Source organism: Pleurodeles waltl, chromosome 7 (genome assembly GCF_031143425.1).
Source record: "Pleurodeles waltl isolate 20211129_DDA chromosome 7, aPleWal1.hap1.20221129, whole genome shotgun sequence".
Lineage (NCBI taxonomy): Eukaryota > Metazoa > Chordata > Amphibia > Caudata > Salamandridae > Pleurodeles > Pleurodeles waltl.
Window position 1 is genome coordinate 497,414,169 of NC_090446.1, and position 25,638 is coordinate 497,439,806.

The following is a 25,638-nucleotide window of genomic DNA, read 5'->3' on the forward strand; positions in this document are numbered from 1 at the left end:
CACTCTCGAACTCCAGGGAAGGTGCGAGGCCTAAATGTGCCTTCACGTCATTCTTTGGAAAACGATCTTCAGGAAGTGATTCAGAGCCTTGTCATGATGCAACCCAGCCTTCCAGGCCTTTTGGCAACTTCACCGCAGATGAAAGAATTTAATGAAGCCATGCAGCATATTTTTTTTCACTGTACTGCCTCCCTCTGATGTTCCTTCGTGCCCCAAGGAACTGTGGGGACCAGCAACTTGGACCACTTTTGTGGGACCCTGCCTTGGCACCAGTTGGCCCCTCTGAACCCACAAAGCTCTGGACCTCCTGTTAGTTGGCATATAGCCTAGTGCCATCACCCTGCTACAGGTGACCCACCTTTCTAACCCAGCATCTGACTGAAAGCTTAGTGGTGCAGACATCCACCAGTAGCATCAACTCTAATACATTCCCCACTAGTCTCCTGGACTGCGAGACAAAGTGCATTGAGACCTTTGGCAAATGCATCTTTTCATCAACCAGGCTTGCACTGGTACAGGTCTTACCTGGTGTTTTTGAAGGCATCAGATCTTTTCTCACACTGGCCATTCAAGCCTGTTGCAATCCTGCCAAATTAGCCATAAAATATGGACTTGAGACTACTGACTGCCTAGGTAGGGCAATAGGAACACTTTGGAATTCTGAAGACAGGCCTGGAAGCGATCTACATGCATTTTTGGAGATGTCTAGTCCTCCTTAATGTATATGCCTTTTGACAGCTCTCTTAAGAAAGCCTACGCTGCCCTTGACTAATTCAAATAAATCCAGCACACTTCTTGGGTCTGTTTGCCCCGGTGTGACAGTTTCACCTGCAGTTTCTTCTCCTCCATGGCTATGGTAAGGGATATCAATAAAGTCAACATCAGCCGATGCAACAGGTCTAGCGTTCCGTGGTTGAGAGCATAAGTCCCACAGATTATGGGTACAGCATGCGGCCAAGGCTACCGCCACTCCAGCTGCTGGTGATTCAAAACCTCTTTAGTATATCCTTCCAGAAGGCGCACAGCCACCCTGTCGGAGGGAGGATCTGGCATTTTCTCACAAGGTGGCACGTAATCACTTCTGACCAATGAGTCCTGCAAATTGTCTGCTGGGGCTTTGCCCTCCCATTCACCTCTACCCCTAGGTACCCAACCATTCTCAGGGCAACAGACAGAAGAGCACCTGCCAGTCTTGCAGCAAGAAGTGCAGTCCCTTCTGGCCAAAGGAACCACAGAAGAAGGTGCCAGCATTTGAAGTGGCTGTTCTACTATCTGGTGCAGAAGAAAAAGGAGGCCTTCGTTTTTTGTTTTTTGTTTTTTTAATCTTTGTCCTCTCAATGCCTTTCTGTAGAAGGGCAAATTCAAGATGCTTACCCTCCTCTAGGTCTTTTCTGCCCTTGTCCCTAGAGACTGGACGATAGCATTAGACCTGCAGGACCATTATTTACAAGTCCTTGTCCTGCAGGCCCACAGACATAATTTGCTGGTCATGGTGGGGCAAAACCGTTTTAAGTGTTTGCAGTGTCTCTCTTCAGTTTCATCAGACGGACGCATCACTTCTGGCTTGGGAGACCATCTAATAGAGGTGGAGTTCAGAGGCAGTTGGTCTCCGGCAGAGACTCTGCTTCACCATCAACCTACTAGAATGCAGCCCGTCCGCAATGCAGTACTGGAACAAACAGGGCGGGTTGAGGTTGTGAGGGATTAAACACCAGGGCAGATTAACTCAGCGGCCAGTGGCTAGCGGATCACGAATGACAGCTACACCTGGAGGTGGTGTAGGTATCTTCTAGGAATGAGAAATACTTCACTTGATCTTTTCACAGCACCACTGAGAACATGCTGTTTTGGCATCTTTGCACAGTAGAGTTCCAAAGACTCCTTTCTCTTGGATTCTACCTAGAGTGGAGCCTAGGACTCCTGTACTCCGTTCTGCCACTACCTCTTCTTCCCCTAAGTTCTGAAGAAGATCAGGTACGACTGGGTCCAGGACATCCTAGTGACACCAGATTTTGCAACAGATGTGTGGTACCTAGAACTCATGAACTTAAGCACCTATACTCCAGCCAAGCTCCTGCTTTGGGAGGATCTTTTGTATCAAAAGCAGGGCAGGGTCCTTCACTCGGCCTGCACAGATTTCCTCTCCATGCTAGAAGATTGAGCTGCAGCAGATGACTCCATACAACTTATCTCTCGAAGTAGATGTCATTCTGGCAGCCACAAAATCAGGCACCTCCAGTTGGGACAAGATTGTGCTTCGGTGCAGCACTCAGCAGATTAACACACTTCAACCCAAGCTATTCGAATTGTTGCTTTTTATTTTGTCCCTACCCCAGCAAGGAATCAATTTGGGCTCAGATGTTTATTTGTCTGCTTTTTTGTGGTTGCCTTGTGTTTATTTTTTTATTTTTAAAGCTCTACATCATTTCCGCCTCATCCTTTCATTATGCCTTAGTGGAACCTGCGTTTGATGCTCAGTTTCCTCAACTGTACACCCTTTGATTCTCTACACAACTATCAATTCAGCCATCTCACACTCCACTGTTTTCTTAATTTACATAACATTTGTGCAAAATGTGAGCAAGCTCCTAGCTCTCTCTATCAATCCGGCACAGACAACTTTCTTTCCCGAAAAACTGGTCTTCAGAACCCCAGCCCCCTTTCTCCTGAAAATGTCGGACCATGTTTCACCCTTCCAGCATTCTTCGCTCCGCCCTATCTCTTTGAGTAGGAAAGGCTTCCTCAGTTAGATCCTAAAAAAGGTCTGTTTTTACATCAATCATTCCAAACCCTACTGGATGGATAATAAGCTCTTGATTGGATTCATTGGAGCTGAAAAAGCAAGACAATACAGAAGTAAACCATCTCTCATTTGATTGCTCACACTCTGTTTCAGAATCTGAAGGAGCTCTCAATGGGCTCAAGCCACGAGAGCCAATGCTGCTACCTGTGCGTTGACACAAGGAGTGCCTGTTCTGGATATTTTTCAGGCTGCTACGTGGGTGCCCCTTCATACGTTTGGGTCATCTGCACCAGAAATAACATGAGTTGTACCCGTGTAGTGGCCACCCTGGCACACCGATGTCAGTTCTTTACTGTTCGCACCACAAAGTGCTGATCCATGAAAAGCTACTCTTGTTTTAGGACTGGCTTTTACTTGACTTTTATCAACCCCAGTTTTGAGAGATTTTCTCTCCTGGTGTGACTGGATGTCCCATAGAAGATAGCTGGTTTCAAACTCTGTGTTGCCTGTCACAGGCAGATATCTGTGACAGACCCGCACTTGGTTTGTGTGTGGTGATTGGAGAGAGACCATGACTCCAAGATTTGCGATGACTGCTGGACCACACACCTGCAGGCGCTGAAGGAATGATCGATCAAGCTCCCAGATGTCAGACGACCCCACAACACTCAAGATCCCAGACATTAAGACGTGCCCGGGACTATTCACAGAGACGCACCTGATGTACATCCTCCCACTCAGAGTCGTTGAGTAAGTCCCCCAAACACAAGAAGTCAAAGAGGTCTTCAACTTTCCAGAGCCTGTCAACTTTTTGACGAGGCATGGGAGTGTCAGCACTTCAGGCCTCGTGCTTTGGCAGAGTCTGAGTCAGGGTCTGATCTGCACTCCCCTGACTTAACCTGAAGCCAGAGTGACCCCCATCCAGCTTAAAGAAGTTTGAGGTCATGCACCATATATTTGGGTGGTCTGGCCCCTCTGGAGCGCCATGGTCTTAACTGGCTCGGGTGGATCACCCACAGGATCCTGGCTGGTTTATTCACCCTCTGCGTCAGTCAGGCCTCATGGATCCCATGTTAGATCTGAAACTGAGCTGCAGGCAAGTCTGAGACCTTCCTTTGCACCTTCTCCCCTGCCCACACCCCCAGTGCTGCGGATAGCCCACTCCAGCACTATCCCCATTGTCATTCCTGACACAGTGACAAATGGGCATCCTCTGACACTAGTTCTGGTGCAGACCAGGACCAGGCCCTCCAGATCAGAGCTGGTTCCTTTTGCCTTTGGCAGGCCTAGAGAGGGAGACAAATGGATACCAGCATCCCCTAGACGAGAATGAGGACACCTGGTAAAAGGAACTACTGGAGGCCAATGGGTTAGTCACCCCACCTGACACTTGCTTGGTCTCTTACTGTGGCTACAGATGAGGGAGCCTCTTTCGATGTAGTGGTGCCTAGGGTTGCTGAGCTCTTGGGCCTTCAGCTACCCTCAGTGGTAGTCAAGGTGAATGTCTTGACATAAGTTTCCAAACCTTTACTCCCTTTTAATGAAGCCCTTACCAACGTCCTACTCAGTGCCTGGTCCCAGCCCTGCATAGGGGCTCCTGTGCATAAGATAATTATCTGTTACTATTGCCCCGCTCCTGGGGATCCCAGGAGAGCTTGGTGGTTCAAGCCTCCACCTCTAGAATCAACCCCAGTGCGTTCCCTACCATAGATGGTAAATATAAGAGACTGGTTACCTTTGCAAGTGAAAGTGCTTTCCTGACAGCCATACACTGTGATCAGTGAACATTGCATGCATTTTGGGAAGATAGTCCTACGCATTCTGGGATTTGGTTTCACAAGTGCTGCCTGTGGTCCTGGAGGAGACGCAAGTCCTAGTCTCCCAAGCTATTGCTAATGGAAATGAAGCAGCAAAGCTCACCAGACGATGTGGACTGGGCAAGACCAACTCACTGGTGAGTGATTCCATCCTCGACCTTGCGGCGTCACCCCTGGCTGAGAACTACTGGCTTTTGAGGGGATGTCCAAGCCTTCCTTATGGACATGCCCTTTGAAGGCTCTCGTCTTATTGAAGAGAAGGCGGACTCGGCATTGGATCTCTGCTGGAAGTTGGTTCTGTAGATACTATCTCAAAGTGAGAGATAGTGTGCACAGAGTCCGAGGGTTCCCCTTAGAAGTTGATAGTGGCAAAATTAGATAATACTAATGCTTTATTTTGTGGTAGTGTGGTCGAGCAGTAGGCTTATCAGAGGGTAATGTTAAGCATTTGTTGTACACACACAGGCAATAAATGGGAACACACACTCAGCCTTAACTCCAGGCCAATAGGTTTATATATAGAAAATATATTATTTTCTTAATTTATTTTAGAACCACAAGATTCAGTATTCAAGTAAGTACATAGTTTGTAAGGTACTGGGCATAGGTAAATATGAACTTTAAATTAAAACAGTAATGTACACAGTTTTGGCAAAAATGGCAAATAGCTATTTTAAAAGTGGATACTGCAAAAATCAACAGTTCCTGGGGGAGGTAAGTAATGGTTAGTTTTTCAGGTAGGTAAAGTATTTACAAGTTCAGTCTCTGGGGCATAGGCAGCCCACCGTTGGGGTTCAAGTTAACCCCAAACACCCAGTGCCAGCAACATAGGTCCGGTCCGGTCAGGTCCAGAGGTCATAGTAGGGCCCAAATAGCAAAGGTGCCTATGGAGAATAGTGGTGCTCCGTCTCCTTAGGGAGCAGACCAGGGGGGGTTTGTAGAGCACTGGGGAGGGAGGGGGGTCACAAACATGCACACAAAATACATCTTCAGCGGCACAGGGGCGGCGGGGTGCAGTGTGCAAGGTAGGTGTTGGGTTGTAGATAGAAATCAATGGAGAGACCCAGCGGTCACTCTGGCGATGCAGGCTGGGCACAGGGGGGCTTCTCAGGCCAGCCACTGACTGGGCAAGGATGAGGGCCGCCTGTGGTCACTCCAGCACCGGTAGTTGGTTTCTCTCGAGCCTGGGGGCTGTGCGTGCAGTGCTTCTTCAAGGCGTCAGGTTCTTTGTTACCTGGCATTCGCGGTCAGGGGTAGCCTCTGGATTCTCTCTGCAGACGTCGCTGTGGGTATGCAGGGAGGTCGTCTCAGGTTGTCCATGTTGTAGGAGTCGCCTGGGGGGTCCTCTCTGCAGTGTTGGTTCTTCTGGACACAAGCAGGGGCGTCAGGTGCAGCGTTTTGGGGACTCACGCTTCTGGAGTGAGGCTGGAGTCCCTTTAAAGATGGTTGTTTCTTTGATTCTTGGACAGTGCCGAAGTCCACAGGAGTTTCGTGGTCTTTAGTTGCAGGTCAGTCCTCTGAGTCCTCAGAGGTCGCTGTGCAGGTTCTTTGAGTCTGGAGACAGGCCAGTAGGGCTGGGGCCAAGTGAGTTGGTGTCTCCTCCGTCTTTGCGGGGCTTTCAGGTCAGCAGTCCTTCTTGTTTTAGGTTGCCAGGCTGGGCACTTCCCTAATCCTATTGGGGGGAATCCTCCAAAGTAAGATAGAGGATTTCCTAAGGCAGGGGTCACCTCAGCTCAGGACACCTTAGGGGCTGTCCTGACTTGAGGGTGACTCCTCCTTGTTTTTCTCATTATCTCTTCCGGACTTGCTTCCAAAAGTGGGGGCTGTGTCTTGTGGGGCAGGCATCTCCACTAGCTGGAGTGCCCTGGGGCGCTGTAACACCAGGCACGAGCTTTGAGGCTTGCTGCCAGTTGTTACAGTTCCTGCAGGGGGAGGTGTGAAGCACCTCCACCCAGTACAGGCTTTGTTCCTGGCCACAGAGTGACAAAGGCACTCACCCCATGTGGCCAGAAACCTGTCTGGATGTGGCAGGCTGGCAGAAACTGGTCAGCCTAGCACCAGTAGTTGGACTGGTATACAAGGGGCATCTCTAAGATGCCCTCTGTGTGCATTTCTTAATAAATCCCACCCTGTCATCAGTGTGGATTTATTGTGCTGAGATGTTACATACCAAACGTCCCAGTATTCAGTGAAGCCATTATGGAACTGTGGAGTTCATGTTTGACAAACTCCCAGACCATATACTCTTTATGGCTACCCTGCACTTACAATGTCTAAGAATTGGCTTAAACACTCTAGGGGCATAGTGCTCATCCTGTGGTATAGGGCAGCCTGCCTTAGGGCTGCAAGGCCTGCTAGAGGGGTGACTTAAGTGTGCCACAGGCAGTGGGTTGTGGGCATGGCACTTTGAGGGGAGTGCCATGTCGACATATTATTTTTCTCCCCGCCAGCACACACAAGCTCTGAGGCATTGTGCTGAGTGAGGGGTCCCCAGGGTGGCATAATACTTGCTGCAGCCTTTGGAGACCTTCCCTGTCACAGGGCCCTTGGTACCAGGGGTACCATTTACAAGGGACTTCTCTATGTTCCAGGGCTGTGCCAATTGTGGAGACAAAGTTACAGTTTAGGGAAAGAACACTGGTGCTGCAGCCTGGTTAGCAGGGTCCCAGCACACTTTGTCATAACTAGCATCAACAAAAGGCAAAACGTTAGGGGGTAACCATGCCAACAGAGGCATTTTCCTACAATCTCTTTAAGGAAAAGGGAGCTACTGCCAGGTCCTTTGGCTTGTCTATCACCCCTCCTTAACCCCAGTCTGCCTTCTGCCCTTCTCGTGGCCACGGAAAGGGGCTCCATCCACATCCATACCCTCCCAGCCCACGACTAACAGACTTCTCAGTTTTTCGTGGCTGAGGGCGTGGGTCCCACACACCATGTGGGACAGGTAGCCAGAGGTTCCACCAACCTTCCCCCCCCCTCCCAACCCCTCCAGTAGCCTGCAAACCCCATCAGCTTGCTCTCCAATCATCATGGACATACAGTGGGTGGCAGAATATGCTATCACCTGAAACACTGGTGGCCAGTAACAACTCTTAGTTACTCCTAAAGCACATTCTACAAGAAAAAAAGGTCCTACAATGACTTTTTTAGGAAATATACCAATGACTGAAATATGTAAAGCAACTACTTGTTCAACACCACATACATTCACTAAACACTACTGTGTAGATGTTTTAGCAAAACAGCAAGCCACAATAGGTCAAGCTCTACTCAGAACATTATTTCAAACAACTTCAACTCCTACAGGCTGACCACCGCTTTTATGGGAGGACAAACTACTTTGTAGTCTATGCGCAGTATGTGTATCTGCAGCTATACACGCCACTGAACGAAAAATGTCTCTTACCCAGTGTACATCTGTTCGTGGCATGTTCCGCTGCGGATTCACATGCACCTTACCCGGGAGCCTGTAGTCGTTTAAGTTAACAACACTTGTACACATATATATATGTTCAATGGCATGTGTAGCTGCAGATACACATGCTGTGCATATCCCGCCATCTAGTGTTGGGCTCGGAGTGTTACAAGTTGTTTTTCTTCTAAGAAGTCTTTTTGAGTCACGAGATCGAGGGACTCCTCCCATTTCGGCTCCATTGCGCATGGGCGTCGACTCCATCTTAGATTGTTTTCTTTCCGCCATCGGATTCGGACGTGTACCTCTACGCTCCGTGTTTCGGTTCGGAAAATTAGTTAGATATTGGAAGAATTTGACGGTATTGTTTGCGTTCGGTATCGGGTTAGTTAACACAGATCAACACCGAATTTTAAAGACCTCCGGTGACCCTTCGGGGTTTCGGTTCCCCGGCGGGGCCTGGTCGGCCCGACCACGTGCGTCGACAAGACTAATGGAACGGACCCCATTCCGCTTCTGCCCCGCATGCCACAACAAGTATCCTTACACAGATCAACATTTGGTCTGTAATTTGTGTTTGTCTCCCGAACACAAAGAGGTTACCTGTGAGGCCTGTCTAGCGTTTCGATCGAGGAAAACGCTGAGGGACCGGAGAGCGAGAAAACTTCAAATGGCGTCGGCGCCGTCAGGACACCAAGACTTGGAGGTAGAAGAAACCTTCTCCATCGCTGACTCGGACGAGGCCGAAAACCATGAGTAAAACCGCCCTAGCCAAAACTCACGGAAAATTCATTAGAGCCCAGGGGACGCCACCGCCGGCAGGCCATGGATTAACCCAAAAAATCGTGACCGTCCATCTGCACCGAAAAAGGGCACACATGTGTCGAAGTCATCCGACTCCGGTCGAGATACCGGCACAGAAAAGACGAGACACCGGGTCAGAAAAATCTTGACATCGAGATCCCGGCACCGAGACGACTCGGCTCCGAGAGATCGGAACACCGAAACACAAAAAAATGGCTTCGGAGCCGAAAAAGATGGTGGAAAAGGTTTCGATCCCGAAACATCCGGTTTCGGAGCCAAAAACAAGTTCCTACACCGAGGAGCAAGGGCTTTCCACACAAATGCAAAGCCATAAATTCGGACAGGAACTAGAGGCAGGGGAGCCAGATTATACACAGAGAAGGCTCCATATCCAAAAGGAGACGGAAGATAAGAACTCTCCCTCCTATAAGGATGAAAAGGAAACTGGCTTTCCAAGAGAAGGACAAACCACCACAAGCAAAGGTGGCAAAACAAGTAACTCCGCCACCATCACCTCAACGTTCACCGCAATCATCACCAATCGCTAGCCCACCGATGGTGCAATCTCCAACACACACAAGCATGAGCCAAGATGACCCAGATGCATGGGATCTTTATGATGCGCCTGTGTCAGATAACAGTCCTGACTGTTACCCAGCAAGACCATCACCACCTGAAGACAGTACTGCTTACACGCAGGTGGTGTCCAGAGCAGCTGCTTTTCACAATGTCACACTGCACGCTGAACCTATCAAAGATGACTTTTTATTTAATACTCTGTCATCCACACATAGTCAGTACCAGAGTCTTCCAATGCTACCGGGAATGTTGAAACACGCAAAGGAGATATTTCAAGAACCCGTGAAAGGCAGGGCTATTACTCCTAGGGTGGAGAAAAAGTACAAACCTCCACCAACAGACCCTATGTACATTACGCAGCAACTGACACCGGACTCAGTAGTAGTTGGCGCAGCATGTAAAAGGGCGAATTCACACACCTCCGGAGATGCACCACCATCCGACAAAGTCGCAAGTTCGCAGCGGGAAAAAAAGTGGCAGCACAAGCAGCCAATCAATGGCGCATTGCAAATTCACAGGCTTTGCTGTCAAGATATGACAGAGCCCACTGGGACGAAATGCAACACTTTATTGAACATCTGCCCAAAGAATTCCAAAAACGTGCACAACAGGTGGTAGAAGAAGGCCAAAGTATCTCAAATAACCAGATACGTTCAGCAATGGACGCAGCAGACACAGCTGCAAGAACTGTAAATACAGCGGTGACAATTCGGAGACATGCATGGCTGCGCACCTCAGGATTCAAGCCCGAAATCCAACAGGCTGTGCTTAATATGCCTTTTAATGGACAGCAGTTGTTTGGGCCGGAAGTGGACACTGCTATCGAGAAGTTGAAAAAAGATACAGATACGGCCAAGGCCATGGGCACGCTCTACTCCCCACAGAGCAGAGGCACCTTTAGGAAGACACAATTTAGAGGGGGGTTTCGGGCTCAAACAACAGAACCCTCAACTTCACAAACCAGGCCCACATACCAGAGCCAGTATCAGAGAGGAGGTTTTCGGGGACAATACAGAGGGGGACAGTTCCCTAAGACTAGAGGGAAGTTCCAAAGTTCCAAAGCCCCTCAAAACAAACAGTGATTTCAGTGTCACAAATCCCCAACACGTAACACCAGTGGGGGGGAGACTAGCAGATTTTTACCAAAATTGGGAGGAAATAACAACGGACTCGTGGGTCCTAGCCATCATCCAACATGGCTATTGCATAGAATTCCTACAATTACCACCGAATGTGCCGCCAAAACACACACAACATGTCCAAACAACACATGGATCTATTACAGATAGAAGTCCAAGCGTTGTTACAAAAAGAGGCAATAAAACTAGTACCCAGTCATCAAAAAGGGACAGGGGTTTACTCCCTGTACTTTATCATACCCAAAAAGGACAAAACTCTAAGACCTATATTAGATCTCAGAACACTAAACCTTTACATCAAATCAGATCACTTTCACATGGTAACACTTCAAGACATAATCCCCTTGCTCAAACAACAAGACTACATGACGACATTAGATCTCAAAGATGCGTACTTCCATATACCCATACATCCTTCACACAGGAAGTACTTAAGGTTTGTATTCAAAGGAGTACATTACCAGTTCAAAGTGTTACCATTCGGAATAACAACAGCACCAAGGGTATTTACAAAATGCCTTGCAGTAGTAGCGGCACATATCAGAAGACAGCACATACACGTATTCCCGTATCTAGACGATTGGTTAATCAAAACCAACACCCAGAAACAGTGTCTTCAACACACAAAATACGTCATAGAAACCCTTCACAAACTAGGGTTCTCACTAAACTACCAAAAATCACACTTACAGCCGTGTCAAAATACAACAATACTTAGGAGCAACAATCAACACAAAAAAAGGGATTGCCACTCCAAGTCCACAAAGGGTACAAGCATTCCAAAACATTATACAAAGCATGCACCCAAACCAAAAGTATCAGGTAAAATTAGTGATGAAACTACTAGGCATGATGTCCTCATGCATAGCCATTGTCCCAAACGCAAGATTACACATGCGGCCCTCACAACAGTGCCTAGCAACACAATGGACACAAGCAAAGGATCAACTTCAAGATCTAGTGTTGATAGACTGCCAAACATACACCTCGCTTCAATGGTGAAATCCTGTAAATTTAAACCAGGGGAGGCCTTTCCAAGACCCAGTGCCTCAATATGTAATCACAACAGATGCTTCCATGGTAGGGTGGGGAGCACATCTCAACCAACACAGCATCCAGGGACAATGGGACACTCAGCAGAAACAACTTCACATAAATCAGCAAGAACTACTAGCAGTGTTTCTAGCGTTAAAAGCATTTCAACCGCTAATAACCCACAAACACATTCTTGTCAAAACAGACAACATGACAACAATGTATTACTTAAACAAGCAGGGAGGCACACACTCATCACAACTGTGTCTCTTAGCACAGAAGATTTGGCATTGGGCGATTCACAATCACATTCGCCTAACAGCGCAATACATCCCAGGAATTCAAAACCAATTGGCAGACAATCTCAGTCGAGATCACCAACAGATCCACGAATGGGAGATTCATCCACAGATACTGCAAACCTACTTCCAAAAGTGGGGGAACACCGCAAATAGACCTATTTGCAACAAAAGAAAACGCAAAATGCCAAAACTTTGCATCCAGGTACCAACAGCCTCACTCCAAAGGCAATGCGTTATGGATGAGTTGGTCAGGGATATTTGCTTACGCTTTTCCCCCTCTCCCACTCCTTCCGTATCTTGTAAACAAATTGAGTCAAAACAAACTCAAACTAATACTAATAGCACCAACTTGGGCACGACAACCTTGGTACTCAACATTACTAGACCTGTCAGTAGTACCTCATATCAAACTACCAAACAGACCAGATCTGTTAACTCAACACAAACAGCAAATCAGACACCCGAGTCCAGCATTGCTCAATCTGGCTCCTGAAGTCTTAGAATTCGGACACCTAGACCTTACACAAGAATGTATGGAGGTCATCAAACAGGCTAGAAAACCTACTACAAGACATTGCTACGCAAATAAATGGAAAAGATTTGTTTATTACTGTCAAAATAATCAAATTCAACCATTACACGCGTCTGCAAGAGACATTGTAAGCTACTTACTACACTTACAAAAATCGAAATGAGCTTTTACGTCCATTAAAATACATCTCACAGCAATTTCAGCATATCTGCACATTACACGTAGCAGTTTATGGCATTTGATGTGCCAACCAAAATTGTGGATGTCATCTTGGCTGTCAGGCAGCCATTCACAAAGTTTATTAATTACCAAGAACTGGGACAAACTTGTGACTTGGTGTGAAGCCTTTGTAAGACAAGGTTCGATGGCATCTGTCGCTGTAGATACACATGGTCTGCATTAGCTCGCCATCTGGTGTTGGGTCGGAGTGTTACAAGTTGTTTTTCTTCGAAGAAGTGTTTTCGAGTCACTGGACCGAGTGGCTCCTCCTTCTGTGCTCATTGCGCATGGGCGTCGACTCCATCTTCGATTGTTTTCTTTCCGCCATCGGGTTCGGACGTGTTCCTGTCGCTCCGGGTTTCGGAACGGAAAGATAGCTGAAAACGGAAGATTTTCGACGGTATCGTTGCGATCCGGTTCGAGATAGACACATACGACGACGCGTTGAACATCGAAGCGCTTCGGTGCCCTTCGGGGTAGATTTCGGCACCCCGTCGGGGCCTAGTCGGCCCGACCGCGTGGAGAACAACGCCGATGGAACGGACCCCGTTTCGATTCTGCCCCGAATGCCACAACAAATATCCTTATACGGACCTACACTCGGTCTGTAACCTGTGCCTGTCACCCGAGCACAGCGAAGAATCCTGTGAGGCCTGTCGGGCGTTCCGGTCCCGAAAAACTCTGCGCGACCGTCAAGCGAGAAGACTGCAGATGGCGTCCACGCCAAAGGAGCGTCGACAGTTCGAGACAGAAGAGGAACAGGAGGAATCCTTTTCCATCCAGGATTCAGACTCCGACGAGCTAGACTCTACAAAAACTGTGAGTAAGACGTCGAGATCAGAACTTAAAAAAGGAAAGAAGGCCCAGGGGACGCCACTGCCAACCGGCCATGGCTCCACCCAAATTCTCGGTGACCAACAATCGGCACCGAAAAAGGCCCATTCAGTGTCGAGATCGTCCGACTTCGGTCGAGACACCGGCACGCAGCCTCCTCGGGACCGAGAGAGTGCTAAACAGAAGCATCGACACCGAGAGTTCGGTGTCGACACGGATCGACGCCGAGACAGTGGCGCCGAAGACCATAGAGGCCAAGAATTTTCGGCACAGAAAAAGAGGAAGGTTACCTCGTAGCCGAAAAAACAATCAACAGGGTTTTCGGAGCCGAAAAAAGCGACATCAGACCCTGTTTCAGGCTCCTATACTGAAGAGCATTCTATGTCTTCACAAATGAAGAAACATAGATTTGAACAAGAACTGCAATCCACTTACGTGGATCACACGCAAAAGCGTATCTTTATTCAGCAGGGGACTGGGAAGATCAGTACCCTTCCACCTGTCAAACGAAAGAGAACGCTTCAGTTTACTCCTCAGCAACAAACAGCACAAAAGGTAACACCTCCTCCCTCGCCTCCACCTGTAACTCCGGCTTCGCCAACTTACACCCCGTCACATTCACCAGCTCACACCGCCATGAGCCACGATGACCAAGATCAGGATGCGTGGGACTTGTACGACGCACCAGTGTCTGATAACAGCCCAGACACATACCCAACTAGGCCATCACCACCGGAAGACAGCACAGCCTACTCACAAGTGGTGGCTAGAGCAGCACTATTCCATAATGTGGAACTACACTCGGAACAAGTAGAGGATGATTTTTTATTTAACACCCTCTCTTCAACCCACAGCTCCTACCAAAGCCTGCCGATGCTCCCAGGCATGCTACGCCATGCAAAGGACATTTTCAAGGAGCCAGTTAAAAGTAGGGCAGTGACGCCTAGGGTGGACAAAAAGTATAAGGCGCCTCCTACGGACCCTGTATTCATCACCTCTCAGCTGCCACCAGATTCTGTGGTGGTAGGGGCTGCCAGAAAACGGGCAAATTCACACACTTCTGGGGATGCACCTCCCCCAGATAAAGAAAGCAGGAAGTTCGATGCAGCCGGGAAGAGGGTTGCTGTCCAAGCAGCAAACCAGTGGCGCATCGCAAATTCACAAGCGCTGCTAGCGCGATAAGACAGAGCCCACTGGGATGAGATGCAGCATCTCATTGAACATCTCCCAAAAGATCTGCAAAAAAGAGCAAAACAGGTTGTTGAGGAGGGTCAAAACATTTCCAACAATCAAATACGCTCCTCCATGGATGCAGCAGACACGGCCGCAAGGACCATTAATACGTCGGTTACCATCCGTAGGCACGCATGGCTCAGAACGTCTGGATTCAAGCCAGAAATTCAGCAGGCAGTGCTTAACATGCCAGTAAACGAAAAACTTCTGTTCGGTCCGGAGGTCGACACAGCCATAGAAAAGCTCAAGAAGGACACTGACACTGCCAAGGCCATGGGCGCACTCTACTCCCCGCAGAGCAGAGGATCTTATAACACCTTCCGCAAAACACCTTTTAGAGGAGGGTTTCGGGGTCAGGCCACACAAGCTAGCACCTCACAGTCCGCACCGCCCACCTACCAGGGACAGTACAGGGGAGGTTTTCGGGGCCAGTATAGAGGGGGGCAATTCCCTAGGAATAGAGGAAGATTTCAAAGCCCCAAAACCACTACCAACAAGCAGTGACTCACACGTCACTCACCCCTCCCACACAACACCAGTGGGGGGGAGGATACGTCAATATTACGAAGCATGGGACAAAATAACTACAGACACATGGGTCCTAGCAATTATCCAACATGGTTATTGCATAGAATTCCTGCAATTCCCTCCAGACATACCACCAAAATCACAAAATTTATCAAAATACCATTCACAGCTTCTAGAGATAGAAGTTCAAGCACTACTGCAAAAAAATGCAATAGAATTAGTACCAAGCACACAAATAAACACAGGAGTTTATTCACTGTACTTCTTGATACCAAAAAAGGACGAAACACTGAGACCAATTCTAGACCTCAGAGTAGTAAACACATTCATCAAATCAGACCACTTTCACATGGTCACACTACAAGAAGTGTTACCATTGCTCAAAAAACACAACTACATGACAACCCTAGACCTCAAGGACGCATATTTCCATATACCAATACATCAATCACACAGGAAATATCTAAGGTTTGTATTCAAAGGAATACATTACCAATTCAAAGTATTGCCTTTTGGTTTAACAACCGCTCCAAGAGTATTCACAAAATGCCTAGCAGTAGTCGCTGCACACATCAGAAGGCAGCAAATACATGTGTTCCCGTATCTAGACGACTGGCTAATCAAAACCAGTTCGCTCACACAATGCTCAAACCACACAAATCAAGTCATACAAACCCTCTACAAACTAGGGTTCACCGTCAACTTTGCAAAATCAAACATTCTGCCAAGCAAAGTACAGCAATATCTAGGAGCCATAATAGACACGACAAAAGGAGTAGCAACGCCAACTCCACAAAGGATCCACAATTTCAACAGAGTCATTCAACACATGTCTCCAAACCGAACAATACAAGCAAGAACAATACTACAGCTCCTAGGCATGATGTCCTCATGCATAGCCATTGTCCCAAACGCAAGACTGCACATGAGGCCCTTACAACAGTGCCTAGCCTCACAGTGGTCTCAAGCACAGGGTCACCTTCTAGATCTGGTGTTGCTAGACCGCCAAACTTACCTCTCGCTTCTATGGTGGAACAGTATAAATTTAAACATAGGGCGGCCTTTCCAAGACCCAGTGCCACAGTACGTAATAACAACAGATGCTTCCATGACAGGGTGGGGAGCACATCTCAATCAACACAACATAAGAGGACAATGGAACATACATCAAACAAAACTGCATATAAATCATCTAGAATTATTAGCAGTTTTTCAAGCACTAAAAGCTTTCCAACCAATCATAACCCACAAATACATCCTTGTCAAAACAGACAACATGACAACGATGTATTATCTAAACAAACAAGGAGGGACACATTCAACGCAGTTAAGCTTATTAGCTCAAAACATATGGAAGTGGGCAATCCACCATCAAATTCGCCTCATAGCACAGTTTATTCCAGGGATCCAGAATCAACTGGCAGACAATCTCTCTCGAGATCACCAACAAGTCCACGAATGGGAAATCCACCCACAAATTCTGAACACCTACTTCACACTCTGGGGAACACCTCAGATAGACTTATTTGCAACAAAAGAGAACGCAAAATGCCAAAACTTCGCGTCCAGATACCCACACAAGCAATCCCAAGGCAATGCTCTATGGATGAACTGGTCAGGAATATTTGCTTACGCTTTTCCTCCTCTCCCTCTCCTCCCTTATCTAGTGAACAAATTGAGTCAAAACAAACTCAAACTCATTTTAATAGCACCAACGTGGGCAAGACAACCCTGGTACACAACACTGCTAGATCTTTCTGTAGTACCCCACATCAAACTGCCCAACAAACCAGATCTGTTAACGCAACACAACCAACAGATCAGACACCCAGATCCAGCATCGCTGAATCTAGCAATCTGGCTCCTGAAATCCTAGAATTCGGACACTTACAACTTAGCCAAGAGTGTATGGAGGTCATAAAGCAGGCCAGAAGGCCATCCACTAGACACTGCTACGCAAGTAAGTGGAAAAGATTTGTTTGTTACTGCCATCATAATCAGATACAACCACTAGACGCAACTCCAAAACATATAATAAATTACTTGCTCCATTTACAAAAAGCAAGGCTAGCCTTCTCTTCTATTAAAATACACCTTGCAGCAATATCTGCATACCTGCAGACTACCTATTCAACTTCCTTGTATAGGATACCAGTCATCAAAGCATTCATAGAAGGTCTTAAAAGAATTATACCACCAAGAACACCACCTGTTCCTTCATGGAACCTAAACGTGGTCCTAACAAGACTCATGGGCCCACCTTTCGAACCCATGCACTCTTGCGGAATACAATTCCTAACCTGGAAAGTTGCCTTTCTCATCACCATTACATCTCTGAGAAGAGTAAGTGAAATTCAAGCGTTCACAACACAGGAACCTTTTATACAAATACATAAAAATAAGGTCGTCCTACGACCTAATCCAAAATTTTTACCAAAAGTTATTTCACCGTTCCATCTAAATCAAACGGTAGAACTACCTGTTTTTTTCCCACAGCCAGATTCTGTGGCTGAAAGAGCACTACATACATTAGATGTCAAAAGAGCATTAATGTACTACATTGACAGAACAAAGAACATCAGAAAGACTAAACAGCTATTTATTGCATTCCAAAAACCTCATGCAGGTAACCCAATATCAAAACAAGGTATAGCCAGATGGATTGTTAAATGCATCCAAATCTGCTACCTTAAAGCAAAAAGACAACTGCCCATTACTCCCAGGGCACATTCAACCAGGAAAAAAGGTGCTTCAATGGCCTTTTTAGGAAACATCCCAATGCATGAAATATGTAAGGCAGCCACATGGTCTACGCCTCACACATTCACCAAACACTACTGTATAGATGTGCTATCCGCACAACAAGCCGCAGTAGGTCAAGCTGTATTAAGAACTCTATTTCAGACAACTTCTACTCCTACAGGCTAATCCACCGCTTATGGGGAAATAACTGCTTACTAGTCTATGCAGACCATGTGTATCTACAGCGACAGATGCCATCGAACTGAAAATGTCACTTACCCAGTGTACATCTGTTCGTGGCATCAGTCGCTGAGATTCACATGGGCCCACCCACCTCCCCGGAAGCCTGTAGCAGTTCAGAAGTTACCTTCAATTTTGTACATTTGTATATATATTATTTAAACCTTTAATAGGTACATACTTACACATTTCATTGCGCGGGCACTATTACTATAGTACAACTCCTACCTCACCCTCTGCGGGGAAAACAATCGAAGATGGAGTCGACGCCCATGCGCAATGAGCACAGAAGGAGGAGCCACTCGGTCCAGTGACTCGAAAACACTTCTTCGAAGAAAAACAACTTGTAACACTCCGACCCAACACCAGATGGCGAGCTAATGCAGACCATGTGAATCTCAGCGACTGATGCCACGAACAGATGTACACTGGGTAAGTGACATTTTCATTTTTGGATGTTTTGTTTCGCGACCAACCTTTCAATCACCTGTTATGAAGTTTATTAAAGGTTTTCACATTAACTGCGAAACCATTTGTGATGCCACAGTGGAACCTTAATTTGATCCAGAAATTTCTCATCTATACTCCCTTCCTGCTGATGCACAGGTGCTTATTGCATCTTCGGACACTAAAGACTGTCTTCCTTATTGCTGTCATTTCATTTGGTTGCGTGAGTAAACTCCAGGCTCTCTCAAAGCAACCTCACTACCCCACCTTTTCTCCAGACAAGCTGTGGCAGAGGACCAGGGTGTCCTTGCCATAATTTGTGACACCTTCTTATGTAAGGCAGTTCACCTTCCCATCTTTCTTTGCCCTGTCTGATGCCTCAGGAGGAGGTGAGGCTCTATAATTGTACCCCAAAAGAGCTTTAGGGTTTTACATCAAGGAGCATCGGATGGACAATCATCTTTGTGTGGGGTTCCTTGGGGAAATGAAAGGTGAGGTTGTAGAGAAAAGGGTTCTGCCAAAGTGGATAGCTGTGCATTTACTGAAAAGCAGCCTCCAGCAAGTCTGGGAGTCTGTTTCACTAGTGAATAATTTTCCACCACTGCGTTTGCACTTGGAGCACCAGTATGAATACAAAGACCAACTACAAAGCAATATGATTATTAAGACTGACTCCAGCCCACAGGGACCGGAGTCTGCTTATACTAACAATCACAGTGGTCTTGTGGGACTCTTGATGTACATATGAGAACCTACTCTAGCTCAACTTGAGGTACCCTGAATGAGGCCAAAACCATTTGATATCTTGTAATCAGTAAACTATGTAGGCCTTCATAGTTCATGTTGAAGTGTTTATATATTTCTTCAAACATCACAGAGGTGAAAGACGTGCACTTATCATAAAATTATAAAAGTATTTGTGTACATTTGAAACCAGAATACAGCATAGAGTAATGATCCAGAATATCCTTCAGATATACAAATAAGATGCTGTTCTGAATCACAGTCATCTTCTTCCCAAGTTGGTCCAGCCTCTTGGATTCCCTGTCCGGGGGAGTGGAAGGGAAGGCACCATGGGAAGTAAAGGCTTTGACCACCAAGCTCTCCGGGGTGGGGTGTTGGGTGAGGAAACTAGGGTCAATAGGAGCTGGTCGATGGCGGCGGCCGATTGTCCTATTTACAGGAGCCCCTGTGCTGGGTTTGGACCACGTCCCCAGCAGGACAGCAGTAAGGGCTTTGTTGATGGGTACCATCAGCTCCGATGTAGAAACCCCCAGCTGAAGCACCTCCATCAGGTTGTTAGTCCTGACGGGCACCGTAGGCAACTCTAGGTCCAGGACCATGGCCTCCTAGGAGTTACACCTACTGACGTCGACTGCCGGGCCACCATGAACTTCAGAGACCGCTCTCTCAAAGCTTTCGGGCCATGTTCCCTCAGGTGCCAGACCGGATCTGAAAGTTTTCCACAGCAGTATTCCGGTGCACCGGTAGATGGTACTATGTGGCTCTGCATTGGCTTTGTTCTGCCCTGGAAATGATGGAATGGAGCTGCGTGCAAGTGCCACATCTGTGCGCCGACGTCAGTTTCTTGGCCAGCAAGTCTGTCTTTCGCCCCTTTCGAGGCCTCAGAAGGGGTGTTGTACCACACCACCCACAGGTCAGCCACCGTCCTCCAAAATTCAGTGTCATCCAGTGCGAGGACGAGGTTGTGGTACCTTCAGACCCAGAGGGTCTAGCCAGAGGTCTGTCACTACCCAGCCCCCTCTTCCACAGCACCCAAGTTCCCTCCCCTTCCAGTCTTTCCCTCCCTCTATGCCTCCATTAAAAGAACAGCTGATGGAGTATCATTTAATCTTGCATAGCGAGGAAGTTACAGCTCTATTGGCCAAGGGAGCTATAGAAAGGGTCCCGATGTCAGAAGTAGGCAGTGGGTGTTATTCCCGCTACTTTCTAATTCCAAAAAAGAGCAAGGCTCTTAGCCCTATCTTGGATTTAAGTGACATCAATCTCTTCCTCAAAAAGGAGAAATTCAAGCTGTTCACTCTTGCTCAGGTCTTGTCTGCCTTAGACCAAGGAGACTGGATGTTAATGCTGGACTTGCTGGATGCGTATTTTCACATCCCCATCCTGCCTGCCCACAGGCGTTACTTATGGTTCAAGGTGGGCCACGAGCACTTTCAGTTTACCATGCTCCCGTTTGGTCTCACCAGTGCCCCTCGGTGTTCACCAAGGTGATGGTAGTTGTAGCAGCTCATCTGCGCAGGTTAGAGATTTCAGTCTTCCCCTACCTCGACGATTGGCTGTTGAAGGCTCCTACGCCCTAGGCTCTCTTCATCCGCCTTCAGACGACAGCGAACCTACTGCATTCGTGGGGTTCACTATAAACTGCAGAAGTCACACCTGACTCCCTCTCAGAAGCTCCCTTTCATTCGAGCTGTTCTGGACACTGTGCAGTTTCGGGCTTATCCTCCTGAGCAGCGAGTCCAGGATATTTAGGTTATGATACCGATGTTTCACCCCTTCTTGGATTTTGGTGAGACCGGCTCTGAGGCTCCTGCATCCTGTTAGTCAATCATGCTAGATGGCGTTTGAGGGCTCTGCAGTGGGACGCAGCATCAGGGAAATCTTACTGACACGGTTCAGATCTTGGAGGGAACTGCAAAAGACCTGCAGTGGTAGTTAGTGAACTGCGATTGAGTCAGAGGCAGACTCCTCTCCCTTCCCCAGCCAGATATCACAGTAGTGACAGATGCGTCATTTCTGGGATAGGGTGGCCATCTGGGAGAGGTGGAGATGAGAGGTCTCTGGTCTCCTTCGAATTCCGGACTCCATATCAACTTACTGGAGCTCTGAGCGATCCGACTGGCATTGAAAGCATTTTTTCCTGTTGTAAAGGGGAAGATAGTGCAGATGTTCACGCACAACACCACTGCAGTGTGTTACTGTAACAAGCAGGGCAGTGTGGGGTCATGGACCCTTTTGTCAAGAGGCTCTGCGTCTCTGAACATGGCTGGAACAGCAGGGCGTAACCCTGGTATTTCAACACCTGCCAGGTTCTCTCCACTTCAAGGCAGACAAACTCAGCCGTCTGTGCCTAGCGGATCACAAATGGTATCTCCATCCGGAGGTGGTACAAGGACTCTTTCAGCAGTGAGAAGAGCCTTGGTTAGATCTGTTTTGCCTCCGCAGAGAGCGCAGAATGTCAGCAGTATTGCACGTTTTGAGTTTCCAAGATGGCAATCGCTCGGCGATGCTTTTCATCGTGAGTGAAGTTAAGGCCGCCTTTCCACCCATACCACTTCTGCCCAGAGTTCTAAAAAAGATCAAGAACAACTGTAATCCTTGTGGCTCCGGATTGGGCACGGAGAGTCTGATATGCCAAGCTTCTCAAAATGAGCATCAGTCGCGAACGTGTTTCCCCTTCAGGAGGATCTTCTGTCGCAACAGCAGGGGAATGTTCTCCACCCAAACCTATCAACTCTGCGCCTTCATGCGTGGAGATTGAGCGGCGACAGTTGATGACATTTCCCCTTGTAAAGTTATTTTAGCAGCCAGGTGTCCCTCCACTAAAATGGTACACGGCTGCCGTTGGAAACGCTTTGTATATTATTGTGCAGAAAGGCCTATTGATCTTCTTTCTGCTTCTCTTTCTGATATCCTTCTCTTAATTTCTTCCCTTACCCAGCAGCGTTCTGCCTTGGGTATTCTCAGTGGCTATCTTTCAGCCTTATCGGCATTCCTTCGGCTGCCTGATCAGCCTTCACTTTTCAAACCTCCCATTGTATATACATCCCTTAAAGGGCGTGTACATATGTTTCCCCCTACACCCTTTGTTATGCCCCATTGGGACTTAAAACTTGTCCTCACATTTCTTATGTGTGTGCCCTTCGGGGCCTTACACAACTGTCCCCTCTGGCTGCTCACCATCAAGACAGCTTTCTTAGTGGCAATAACATCTGCCAGAAAGGTGAGTGAGATGCAGGCTCTTTCATCTATGCCACAGTATCTCACCATAGTTTCAGACAAGGTGGTTCTCAGAACTCCTGCCTCTTTTCCTCCGCAAGGTGGTGACCCCGTTTCATCTGGGTCAGAACATCAGCCTGCCCACCTTCTTTGTTCCACCGCATCCCTCTAAAGAAGAGTAGCGACTCCATCGACTGGACCCAAAAAGAGTGCTGTCGTTCTACCTTGATTGCACAAAAGAGTTCTGGGTGGATGACAAACTCTTTGTGGGGTCCGTGGGAGCAAAGAAGGGTCGGGCAGTGCAAGAAGTGAACCATTTCACGCTGGGTCATTCTCTGCATCAAGATCTGTTATGCATTGGCCAGGAAGCAGTCTCTTGACAGCTTGAGGGCTCATTCTACCAGGGGCAAAGCTGCTACCACTGCGCTAGCTTGGGGCTTTCTAGTCCTGGATATTTGTCAGGCGGCAACATGGGCTTCTTTGCACACGTTTGCAAAACATTACTGTCTTGGGCAGTCAGGTACGAAGAGACTGACACTTTGCCCGTTCGGTCCTACAGGACCTATTTTTTGTAGTAGAGGTGTTCGCAGCCCACCGGCGGGAGGTTATGGCTTGGGTATCTTTTCAGAGGTAAGTAATCTGCAGCTAGAAGTCTCTAGCAGATGGACAAGTTACTTACCTTTGGTAACACATTATCTGGTAGAGACTCTATCTAGCTGCAAATTAATTTCACCTACCTTTGCCACCACGCTCTGCAGATATGTCTAGTAGGGTTAGGGTTTATCCCTTTTAGGGCCCTAGTTTTTCATAGTCAAACTGTTGGTTCATCCATGACTGCGCTTGTGGCGTGGAAGTTCGTGAGTAAAAGAGCTGACATATGCATCCCGGGGTGGTGCCTTTATATGCGACTGTGACATCACAGTCGGCTCCAACTACGCTGATGACGGCAAGCGGAGCGCAGCAACGTACGTGGATCCGAACAACACCACACGATGGCACATGCCGGGTATTGCGCAGCAAAAAATTCTGGATTCGAAGCTGACGCCAGGGAATTCAAAGGTAAGGAATCTGCAGCTAGAGCCTGCACCAGATAATGTGTTACCGAAGGCAAGTAACTTCTACAATTCCAGTGAGGCCAGGGACTGCTTTTCCCAGCCCTGTCAAATTAAGAGACTACTTATAGTACACTTCTAGATTCACCCCGCCCCAGGTTCCGGATACTGTGAATTTTTTTCTGGTGCTGACTTTTTCATTTCTTCCAATTCTTTTCTTCCAGGTTGTTGCTGACATGCGTGAAAAGCGATATATTCAGGAGGGAATCGGTAGTAGCTACCTCTTCAGAGTGGATCATGACACCATCATTGATGCCACAAAATGTGGCAACCTGGCTCGATTCATCAACCATTGCTGCACGGTGAGAGGGTCTTTAGTGAGCTGCGAGTCACTGGGCGGACCTTTCTGGTCTGGGGTTTGTTGGTCAGACATATTAGTGGTCTGTTAATTCACAGAAGGGCATGGTGTGTTTTTTTGGAGTTTCAATGTTAATTTGTGTTCTCCATCATAGGACTCTTATTGAAGTCATCTTGTCAGTGTACAGGGCTGCATAGTAACATTTTAATATAAGTTAATGTTTTTAAAAGCTATTATTTTAGTACAGAAATAAACTGTAACCAATTATGGAATATCATTTCTATAATAGCCAGATCAGAGATTGAACTTGACTAGCTTTCTTGAAAATATAAAAAGAAAAGCAGAGAAAATGAGGGCGATTGAGTCACACAGGCGGCAGCTCCTTGGAGCTGAAAGTTGACCCTGCATATCTGAATAACTGTCTAGTTCCATATTCCATCATGCCTTGCTCTGGAAGGTGTCTTTTTTTCTTTTTCTTCCAACTCCACTCTGGCCATCCCACCCTACTTTTTTTGTCACATCCTCACTCCCTGAACACCTTCTAAAGGCACTCGTGTTATGAATAAGTTTTTGTGATTAAAAACCTCAATTTTTTCATTGTGAGTTTTTTTCTGTTTGGGGTTTTCTCAGTTTTGCTCGCACTTTCTTTCGGTTATCTCCAGGCAACAGAAAGAAAGCAAAGAAATATCCACATGCTGCTCAGCATCCCTGATTCTCGCACAGTAGTACAGTGAATTTTGCAAGCAGATAATTAGGATGACAATTGAAGACCGTAAAGGAATCTGTCTCCAAGAAATACAGAAGATGCCCTCTTTATGCTAACTGATTCTGAGGGTGAAAGGGCACAAAACGTTTTTGGGGCTCCTTTGCAGACTCCCACAGAGCAAGTTATGATGGAGTATCATTTAATCATTCAACAATATGTTCAACTTTTAGGGTGGACATGACATTAAAAATGAATTCAACTTCAGAAAAGATTGATGTCAAGCCAACAGATGATTTAGTCCTCTATATCAAGGCCATAGACGTTGAAGTGTCATACTTTATTAATAGATTCTAATGTGTCTGGTGGCAAAACTCCATAACAAATATATATATATATATACTTTATTCGACCATGGGTCATAAAAGTTACACATTAAATTATACAAAGAAGGTGCATTTGTTCCATTATACTTTCACACTGGCATAAAATAGAGTTTAGAATAAAAATAGCTTCTATAGGCCATGGCCTACTATAGTCCACCATTGTTCCCGATACATAACTTAACATTTAGATGCCAAGGTTTCTGAACATCTGCTTCATAGTGTTAAAAATAATACAAATATTTAAGGCTCTTAAAACAATATGAGATGGTTTCAGATTCAAGTTTCCCAGGTGGTACCATCACCAAGATAAGTGCAAGCTATCAGGCCCATGATTTAAGCTTTAGAGTGCTGAGTTGATGTTACATAATAGTACAGTTTCTTGGTAGTTTAAGTGGCATACTTTAGTAAGGGCGCCTGCAACCGGCACAATCGTATAGGCAAATTTAGGCACTGTCAAGTCATTAAAAACACAAGCACAATGTAATAAAAGCTTATATAGTAACTTAAAATGGTTATCAGATTCATGTTAAAATGGCACTAATGCCAGACAAGTGCATAAAAATAGCTCTT

The 25,638-nt window shown here is 46.9% G+C and overlaps 1 protein-coding gene across 10 annotated transcripts in view; it reads left to right on the forward strand.

Annotated features, from left to right (window-relative positions):
* SETD1A (SET domain containing 1A, histone lysine methyltransferase) overlaps positions 1–25,638 on the forward strand; it is a 905,198-nt gene that overhangs the window by 836,327 nt on the left and 43,233 nt on the right. For all 10 annotated transcript variants that reach the window (XM_069244167.1, XM_069244168.1, XM_069244163.1 and 7 more), the window contains one exon: positions 23,846–23,983. In XM_069244167.1, the coding sequence (XP_069100268.1) occupies positions 23,846–23,983 (138 nt within the window). The remainder of the gene's footprint in view (positions 1–23,845; positions 23,984–25,638) is intronic.